This window comes from Scardinius erythrophthalmus, assembly GCF_964197995.2.
Source record: "Scardinius erythrophthalmus genome assembly, chromosome: 17".
Taxonomy (NCBI): Eukaryota; Metazoa; Chordata; class Actinopteri; order Cypriniformes; family Leuciscidae; genus Scardinius; species Scardinius erythrophthalmus.
Genome location: NC_138237.1, coordinates 25,031,728 through 25,042,561, shown reverse-complemented (window position 1 = coordinate 25,042,561; position 10,834 = coordinate 25,031,728). Strand labels below are relative to the sequence as shown.

Genomic DNA, 10,834 nt, shown 5'->3' with positions numbered 1-10,834 from the left:
CAGGTCGAGAGCTGCAGTTCCAACCACAATTTTGCAATGCTGTTTGCAAATATATAATAGAATTATGGTTTTGGGAAACACTAAATCATTGAACTTTGATTTTAACAACAAAACTTGCAAAAATGCCTTTGAGAAACACACCCCTGGTAAGCAGTGCACCAATCGCAGAAAAGAGAGCTAAAAGTGTATTTTCACTCTTGGGGTATGACAACAAGACTTAAGTTGTGGTGACATATAAATAAAATGGTCAAGCCATTTTAAATCTACTCCGAGACAAGCAGATTGTTCTCTTCATAACAAATGATAACTCAGTAACACTGATTAATAGATTAGATGACTAGATGACTGTGTATATATTGGTCATTGTCCTTGGTAAGTTAAGAATATTTCAGATGTAGTCATATTATATCAAAATTATGTTACATAATTGTACAGTGATCAACAATATAGCTTAAGTTATGTAAGCGAGTGTAAAAAAAAAAAAAAAGAAAAAAAAAAGTAAAATTTCCTTCATAAAAATGAGTAACCTTTCTACAGGAAGAAATAGATTGTAAAGCATGACATAACTAAGAAAACCCTTGTTATTATCTTGTGGACATTATATGACTACTCTCTGGAAGATATGATCTACTTGTAGCAATGCTTTGACAGAATATGCTGTTAATACAAGTGTTTGTCACTTAATTTGTATGTTTTCTTTAGGTCACAAATGGGTAACCTGACATTCAGATACAGTGTACTCTTACTGGACGGACTGCAAGTTACACCTCAGTCCAGCAAGCTCACTTTCATTTTTCTGTTGATAGCTTATGTCTTTGTGATGGTGTCTAACATTGGGATTTTGATTCAGATCTCAGCAGAAAAAAGTTTACACCAGCCTATGCACATTCTTTTCTGTCACTTGCCAGTGAGTGATATTATGGGAACAACTGTTGTCATACCGCGTTTACTGAAGGACTTATTAACAGACCCCTCTGAGCGCTACATCACATATGTGGAGTGTGTTTTCCAAGCTTTTTTTACACATTTATATGGAACAACCTCTAATACTATTTTAATGATCATGGCCTTTGACAGATATGTGGCCATATGCAATCCACTGCGATACCCAACTATAATGAGCAATAAAATGATGGTTAAACTGTCAGCAGGAGCCTGGGGTGCTGCAGTAGTTTCGGTGGGAATTCTGATCGGCCTCAGTGTGCGTCTGTCTCACTGCAGATCATTCATTCCAAACCACTGTTGTGACAACGCTTCACTATTTAAACTGTCCTGTGAAAACACAGTGATTAATAATGTATATGGATTAAGTTTTACTGTGGTTTTACTCACCTCCTCATTGGGGTGGGTGTTATTGACATATATCAGAATAGCAATTGTATGTATAAAAAGCAAAAACAAAGTAACCAACAGCAAAGCCATTAAAACCTGCAGCACTCACTTAGCTGTTTATATTATCATGCAGATCTGTGGATTTGTACCAATATTTCTCCATCGTTTCCCAGAATATGTTGAGAGTAGGAAGTTTGGGAGTGTAATGTTTCATGTTATACCACCAGGATTGAATCCCATAATATATGGTTTACAAGCCAAGGTAATAAGACAAAAAATTTTAAAACTTTGCATAAAAAAAAGTTAATTCTTGCTGATTTTAATTTATTAAAATATTAATGTATGCAATAAATTAGCCACTGTTATGATGTGAAAATATTCTTTGAGTGCAAATTTGAGAGCAATATGTATTTTAATTTCTTCTCAAGAATTTCCTGTGTATAGGTATAGCAGACAAAGCAGGGCGCATGACATGTATAACATAAATATGTGATAACGATCAGCATAATGATGAATGCATAATTTGCAGCTGGTGTACATTAAATAAATATAAATATTACTGTTAATTTGTTCTTTTCATCATTTCAAGTGTATAATTACTTTATATGATAATGAGGATGTATTAAGTAATATGTGTGTAAATAATAAAAGCAGGCAATATTTGTGCATCAGCATTTGCACATGCACAGAAAGCAAGAATATTCTAAGCTTCTGTGAGCTTTGATTGAGTCAACCCTAGATCACAAAATTCCCCAACTGTATATGTAAGAAGGGTACTTCACCCTTCAGCCTTTCCGTTGTGGTTATACAATATCAGTAGAGGGTATTGCGATCTTGCTATACGTTGTTACAATCAAAATAAGCTACTTAAATCCAACTTTCAGATAATTCTTCATCAGATACTGAGGTTCATTAATCTGGAATGTTTCCCCTAATATTGGTTAATATGTATATTGCTTTAATATGTATCCTTATTCTTTTTAATTGAATTCACATCTAGTTCAGTCATACAACTCTAGGGGCCCAGGCCCAAGTGTTTTTTGCTAGTTTCAGCCAGATGCAGTTATCATGTAACTGATAACTGCAGTTACATGATAACTGCATATTGTTGGCGAATTGCTTATTGCTATTTTGAGGCAACTGAAATAGACTGCGCCATTAACCAACAAAAACCTGGTCTAAAGTCAATGGCGCAGTTTTTTCTTTGTTATTTAAAGAGCGTGATAGTAATGAGTCCTCAACGTGCGTACATTCTGCTTATTACACATACAGGGCATCAGCACACAAACTAGCCTAACCAATTATAAAAAATAAAAGGATTACAATGTAAAAGATTCATATTGTGTAAATATATGGTGGAATCCTGCTTGTCCCGTAGATGGTCTGCTTGCCACTGTAATCTTGCGCACGTGCAGATCCGTTTGCTCTCTGGAGTCTTTTCCGCCATGTAAATAGCAAATCCGACATGGCGCAAGTGCAACCGTTGTCATAAAATTGTCATAAAATATAGGGGAAAAAAAATATTATAGATATTAGTGGTTATTGTTTAGCAGTGTATTTGATTTCTTACCAAATAAAAAAAAAAAGTCAATCTGTCAATTAGACAAAAGTCAGATAAAACAAAACTTGTATTAAGCCTTACATTTCTGCCCCGGCGCTTTCCTGACTAAGGTCTACTCATTGGCCAAAGAATCAGCTTGTGATGTGGAGTAAATAATGTGATTGCTGGTAGATTTCATGTTAAAGGGCATATCAGTCTGGGCCATCTAGGGCCATATTTTAACGCATGGTCTAAAGCGCACGGCGCAAGTGCACTTAGGGCGTGTCCGAATCCACTTTTGCTAGTTTAAAATCAAAATCAAGTCAAGAGTCAAGAGTCAAGAGAATTTTATTGTCATTCCAAAACATGACACATGAGCTGGAATGAAATTAGATGCTGAGGTCTGGTTAAAACCACTCATAAATAAATACAATAAATACAGATAACAAATCATGCACACCTATATATACACACTAAAAACCCTGAAGAATTAGCAGCATAGTAGTAACAGTGTAACTTTTAGGACAAAAAAGCAGTCTCGCATAGGTGTCTTTGCTGTCAAGGTGGGTAAGAGCCAGATGTACAACTGATGAGACAGCATCTGCGGTGGACCTGTTCTTTCTATAAGTGTACTGATTCTGGTCAATGCTGGCATCAATTTTCTCACTGATTTGAGTCATGACCAGCCGCTCAAAGCACTTCATCACTATCGAGGTGAGTGCTACCGGGCAAGCATGACACTGTAGTAGTCTTAGGCACAGGAATGATGGTAGCAGATTTGAAGCATGATGGTACAACTGTTTTTGAGAGTGAGATATTAAAAATGTCAGTCAGTACCTCTGATTTCCACAGTCTTTCAGGACCCTGCCTGGGATGTTATCTGGGCCTGCAGCTTTCTGTGGCTTCACTCTCTGTAGGGCCCTCCTAACATCTTCTGTGGTTACACTGGGTGGCTGCTCACCAGGTGGTAGAGTGAGTCTAGTGCTAGGAGTGGCGTTAGAGGCCTCAAAGCGAGCATAAAAAGTGTTGAGAGCATCAGGAAGAGATGGATCTCTGGGGCATTCAGTGTCTTTTCTTTTGTAATCAGTGATACATGCCGGCCCACGTCCTCTGGGGGTCGTTGGTAGATAAGTGGCCCTGTATCTTAAGAGCATAATCAGCCTTAGCTCTTTTAATGCCGGTACTCAAGTTTCTCTTTGCAACTCTAAACGCCTCAGTGTCACCGTTTCTGAATGCTGAATCTCGTGCTCTCAGAAGAGATCTGACCTCAGCAGTAAGCCTGGGCTTCTGGTTAGGGTGGATAGTTATTATTTTGGTGGTAGTAACATCGTCCACACACTTATGTAACAGGTGACAGAGGATGCATACTCCTCCAGATCCACCTCTCCAGCATTTGTTGCTGCCTCCCTGAAGACCTGCCAGTCAGTACACTCAAAGCAGTGTTGCAACACAGAGGCAGAGTTACTGGGCCACACCGTGATTGACTTTTGTGTTGGTTTCATTGTCTTCACAACAGGGCTGTAGGAGGGGACAAGCATAACGATGTGATTGGACAGTCCAAGGTTGGGAAAAGGGACCACTCTGTAGGCTCCGCATCTATTTGTGTACACACGATCGAGGGTATTATTCCCCTGGGTCGCAATAGTGACATGTTGGTAAAACACTGGTGTAATGTCCATCAAATTGGCATGTTTAAAATCTCCAGCAATCACATAAAATGCATCCGGGTGCTTGTTTTGGAGAGAGCCTATGTTTTCATATAGTTCTCCTAGCGCCTCACTAGCTTTTGCGCTCGGGGGGATGTAAACAACTACGATGAACACCGCTGTGAGCTCTCGTGGTAGGTAGTATGGCTGGCATTTGATAGTCATATATTCGACAACTTCACAGCAATGAGTGCTAATAATGGAACAGTTAGCGCACCAACCTTTGTTGATATACACGCAAAGTCCACCTCCCCGAGTCTTCCCCGAAAACCGACTCGGTTGGCTCGGTGGAGTAGCATACCGCTAATCTGGAGCACTGAATCTGGTACATTGCCATTAAGCCATGTTTCCGTCAATAAAAGCACAACAAAAATGTAAAAACACTAATATTGTGTAATAGTATTACAATGTAAAATATCTGTTCCCTTACAAGGGAACTCGCGCTGTGTCGATTGATGCTGTGGGAACGCTCTACGTGATTGCATTGTGAAGCACATGTGAAATCAGTCCAATGTAATGTAACAACCAGGAAACTGTAAAGCATGCCCAAACAGTGCAAAGCCAGCTTCTGTGTATTCAGTAAGCGCTCTCTGTTATATCGTGTGTCTTATTTGGTTATGTCTGTCTAAGTACAAGCATATATATCTATATATATTAGGGATCTCAACGTTAACGCATTAATGCATGCAATTAATTTTTGTCCAGTTTAACGTGTTAAAATATTTAATGCAGTTAATGCAGCATCCGTTCATTTTTGTCATCCTTTGGGTAGCGTTACATTATATGATCCCGCTTTTATTCATGCAAATGCTTTAAAACCATGCAAGCGCGACAAGACAAAAGAGACCGTGCTGTCTGTGAATGTTCTGACACACACACACACACACACACACACACACACGATGCACAGAAAGACGCGTGCCAGTATCGTGTGCACACACAGCATGCCATACAGTTCTCTTTCGTGCTTGAATGAACAATAACACACACAATTATGTCAAAATGTCGGTTTTGTTGAGTATCCTCATAACATAAGAGCAGTTGTGAGAGAATGAGTTATGAGTCACGTGTGAGATCCACGTCATGTGCAGCAGCGGCTGGTTTTAAAGGGACAGCAACCAATAAAGCTTTCTGTCAGTAAAGTTAATCACAGAACAAAGAGAGCAGAAAAAATTACTACTCTTGACTAAATAACTTTTGTAGCTTTAATAAGGATTAGTCTATATTTAATTTATAATGTATGCTGTGCAGATAACTTTATTCAATTTCTGTATATGTCCTACCTGTTAGACAGGAAGAGCACAGGTAAATATAACATTTATTATGGGTTTATGTGAGGATTGTTTGAAGTTCACCTAAATTAAAAGTTGTTATATTTTTTTGAAGCCTAATAAATGTAAAAAAAAAAGAAAGAAAAATAACAGCAATGTTATTGTCTTGGCGTATAAATCCCAAGACGTGCCTTGCCCGTTCAGGTTGCGAGTGTAGCGGGACCTCGGCCCTTCACACTTGGGGCAAATATAGAAACACCGCCTCTAGCGTCACATGACTACGCCACCCTATTTAATAGGGAAATATAAATGTTACTACTAAGAATTGGTAAAAGACACACAGGAACGTAATTAGTAAGAAGGGGCTAAAGACGTGGATACCAATAATACGAAAGTTTTTATTTAAATACAATCATTTTTAAAAGAATTAAGAGCTGGGTCATTCACAATAGACACATGCAAGAGAGACCATAATCCAAAGGAGGCCGAGGCTTGATGGCAGACACACGCCCAAGGCTTCAATATCACTCTCAACACCCCGTGTACAAGTAACAGCACACACACTGCAATAAAGTCAAGAAACAATCACACAGCACTCTGTGACGAGCTCTCTACCACCACGTACGGGCCTACTAGTGGTCTGCCCCAAAGCCTCAGCTCCTGTAACAAGAGTGTAAAATTATTTATGGTCTCAACATACAACACCCTCACTCAAACATGCACAAATAATAAACATTTAGATCAACAACCAAGAAAATACTACAGAAAATGAAAATATGAAAGTCGAAGTTTGGTGCTGGCATTGGGTATTACTCTCACTGACCTTCTACCAGCACCTCTTGAAGGAACTCACAAATCAAAACAAATACAACACTGTAAAACACTCAAAATAAACAAATCAGATCACTCAATACACACAAACAATTATAAATGAAAATACTGCAAAATTTGAATGTATAGTGTGGAAGACACTCATCGTTTAGAGTGGTTAATACTGGAGAACGGGCGTCACGTTAGGCTGCGCAGTGCGCACACACCTACGCACACACACACACGTGTGTTGGAGGAGTTTGTTATAAGGATAATCTTGAGATATGAAAGCAGCAGCGTCAAATCAGCGTTGCCCACCAGGCGTCTCAGAACATGTTCTCCTTTAATTCATAAACCCATCGCCCATCCACGCATACACAGGAACAGGACACAACATCCCCGAAGCACGGGAATGCAAAGGGAGAGCAGCAGCCACTCAAAACTCAAACCGCGGGCCATCCACGCAGCTATGAATCACACAGTCATTACGACAAATCACATACCTGGGTACTAACTAAGCAGCCAACGCACACACATAAGGTTACCTCAAAGCATAATGAGATATGGGACTGCAAGAGGCATGTAACGTGAGAGCCGGAGCCGCCAACAGCCGCGGACCATCCACGCAGCTATAAACAAAACAAGTGTTTACACAAAATCCCACATCTGTTTTTACGACCTAGCTCAAACGCACCTACCTCAAAGCGGAAGCGCTGCAGAAACAAGGGGCGGTCCCACGGGCAATGACGCGACGCTCAAACGCCAAGCACACGCAGGAGGTGACTACATGTTCTTTTATACTGTCCCACCCTGCTCGTAATTGGACCTGCACTACCCCAAGCACATTAGTCTGATTACAGCGCCACAATACGTCCCACTACACAAGCACACTCAACTAGAAGTGTTGCTCCTTCCTGGGAGCTGGCTCTAGGCGCCTCACTGACATATATTTAGAGCTGTGGGCTGGGCGACACCCAACATGTTCGCTAGATTCTGTAGCCTTCGTGTAGAGCCAGTGTCCTCCCGTATACTTGCCCCAAGTGGCCAGTAGCACAGGGAACCCGCTGAAGTGTCGGCTTGCTATGTAATTCTTGCCTGGTCGGCCAGATACGTGTGTCAATTTGCTCCAGTAGTGTTCCCCTGGAACCGGATAACCCTGTTGAGTTCCTCCGTCACCCCTGCGGCAGTCAGACATTGCGTAGCGTCTGATGCCAGGTCTAAAACTCGTATGCACTGAGGAACCTGTGCTAGGCTGGGTGTCCACATGTAGCGGTCCCTCCGGTGACCCCATATGTGTATTCTTCCACGGTATGGCTACCCTGTCGGCTAGCCAGTTCTTTCCCTTGGCAGAGACCGCTTCGCCGTCTCTGCCGGTGCACTTCCCCCCTAGGATTAGGCTGTAACCACCCTAGAGACTTCCATATGTTGTACTACCCTGCTTGGCTAATCCATATGTGTATTCTCCACATGTTACCTCCTTCACGGCAAGCGTTCCCCTTCCACTGGAAAGGGCACGCTTTCCCAGTGTTATCCAATGTTCTCACTGAGAGTTTCTTGTGGTATGTGGTACTATCGCTGTGCGGCCAGGACTCTGGCTCGGCTCCTTAGCAAAAACCAAAGATGCGTTGCACCTTCTGCTCATTATATACCCACGATGCAAATTATCGCATGCCAATGTCCATTGGCTCGTTTAGTTTCTCTTGAAGTAGATTGGTCTCTCTGCGAAGATTCCATTTCTGTCGGTCTCCTCCGTCGAACGTCTCCGTTCCCTCCTTCAGGGAACGAGGGTTACCATATGTAACCGAGACATTCCATGTTCACAGTTAATGATAATGACGTTCCCCTCCATCCTACCTTCCACCATCAGTTTGGCCCCTGTCCATCCATAGGGGGTAGGCTCCGCCCCTGCCTTCATCTTCAGGCAGGATTAGCCAAATCTGCATCCCCAGGATTCGGACTAAGGACGGGCCTACAAATAACTTTTCTTTACAACTAAATACGAATCACTGTAGCTGCACTCACTACCATCTGTTAATACATTACAGAATAAATACCATGCAAACGTTCACCTGCCTGTCTTTCTGGTAGAACTAAAATTCAAGAAAATATGTAACCCAGAAACAACGTGAAGAACTAAACAGAACACAAGCCTGACAAATATGTTCTAAAGGACTTCAATTAAATATTGCACGAATACTAAACTTTAGTATTAGTTTTAAATGACTCACCAATATCATATAGTATGTTTTGTTCAGGATCACATTAGCAGCTACAAAATAGATTAATAATAATTTATAAGATTGGATTATGTTATAGTATCCAGTATATATTAGGTAAATGAGAGTTACCATGTGTTCATTGGGAAAGTTTTGAGTTTTAATAAAGGCTAAAAAGATTTAACAGGTCATCAAAATTGAATTACACCATCCTTTTTGTCTTTTCATTTGTTTTTTTTAATAACCTCTGCAATTAAGCAATATTAAACAAGAAAGAGTTCCGCTGTGAAAATATATTTACACAGAACACAAAGGAATTCTCAATTCCCAATGTTGTGCTAAATTATTTAAAAACATTCTTAAAAGATAAATAAACAAATGTAACATGAATATGAGTTTTAAGTGACTTACTAATATTATATAACGTTTTGGAGCAGAATCGTGCCTTTTCCTATGTGACCAGCAAAAACTCTCTGGACCAGCAATACACCAATCACAGCAAAGATTGTTTGCACTCTTAGGATGACAACACAAAACTTGACACAAATTTAAAATGACCAAGCAAACTAATCTTTATTCAGAGAAAAGAAGAGTATGCTCCTGTAAGGTGTTATATTTTGTATTATATGTTTTATCTGTTAGATATAGTTTTATATCTTATTATATATATTAACCTGTATGTTTTGCTTAGATTACAGATGGACAACCTGACTTTCAGATACAGTGTGCTACTGGTGGAGGGACTGCAAGTTACAACTGAGTCAATTTTTCCTTCATTTATACTTCTTTTGATGGTTTACATATTTATAATGGTATGTAACATTGGGATGATGATTCAGATCACAGCAGACAAAAATTTACACCAGCCTATGTATGTTCTTTTCTGCAACTTGACACTGAACGATGTTTTGGGGTCAACTGCTCTTTTCCCACAATTGTTGAGGGATTTCTTAAAAGACCCCTCTGAGCGCTACATCACATATGTGGAGTGTGTTATTCAAGCTTATTGTTTACATTTGAATGGTGCAGTATCTCACACTGTGATAATAATCATGGCCATTGACAGATATGTGGCCATATGCAATCCACTGCGATACCCAACTATAATGAGCAATATCATGGTGGTTAAACTCTCTGCAGGAGCCTGGGGTGCTGCAGTAGTGCTGGTGGGAATTCTGATTAGCCTCAGTGTGCGCCTCTCTCACTGCAGATCTGTGATTCACAACCACGCTTGTGACAATGCTTCATTATTTAAACTGTCCTGTGAAAGTACAGTTATTAATAATGTATATGGATTAACTTTTACTGTGGTTTTATATGCCTCATCAATAGGTAGTGTGGCATTAACATACCTCAAAATAGCGATGATCTGCTTCAAACGCAAAAACAAAGCAACCAACAGCAAAGCCATAAAAACCTGCAGCACTCACTTGACTGTTTATATAATCATGCTGGTATCTGGATCTGTTGTGATTTTTCTCCATCGTTTCACTGTATATGCTGAAACTAGGAAACTATCCAGTTTAATGTTCCATGTTATTCCACCAGCCTTAAATCCTATAATATATGGTTTACAAGCCAAGGAAATAAGACAACGGATCTTAAATGTTTTTAGAAATAAAGTTAATACGAAATGATTTCATTTATTTATTCATTCATGTCCATAAAATAACTCTATTAATCTTTGAAAATCATATTTTTATTAATTTTATTTTACTCTTTTATTGTGTGTATAGGCATATGTGAAAATTCTAAGAACAATTAGAGTTTATGGTAAATATGTCATGTCACATACAAGGGTTATCACATAAGCAGCAGCTAAATAGATTAATGATAATTTGTTATTGTGTTGCAATAAGCTTGGATTGGGTAATAGAGAAGAGGCATTGATAAAAAAAGAAAGAAAAAAAGTATCCAGTATATATTAGGTAAAAAGAGTTACCATTTGTACATTGGGAA

General features: G+C 39.6%; 2 protein-coding genes across 2 annotated transcripts; both read left to right on the top strand.

Moving 5' to 3' along the window:
* Nucleotides 1-709: 709 nt before the first annotated feature.
* LOC308705083 (olfactory receptor 4C11-like) lies at nt 710-1,639 on the top strand (the record flags this gene model as incomplete). The annotated part of the gene is made up of 1 exon (XM_081389913.1): nt 710-1,639. One exon carries the CDS (start codon nt 710-712, stop codon nt 1,637-1,639), a length of 930 nt encoding a protein of 309 aa, XP_081246039.1.
* A 7,934-nt stretch (nt 1,640-9,573) lies between these two features.
* On the top strand, nt 9,574-10,512 carry LOC308705082 (olfactory receptor-like protein COR4; the record flags this gene model as incomplete). The annotated part of the gene is made up of 1 exon (XM_081389912.1): nt 9,574-10,512. The coding sequence occupies one exon, from the start codon at nt 9,574-9,576 to the stop codon at nt 10,510-10,512; it is 939 nt and encodes a 312-aa protein (XP_081246038.1).
* Nucleotides 10,513-10,834: the final 322 nt, after the last annotated feature.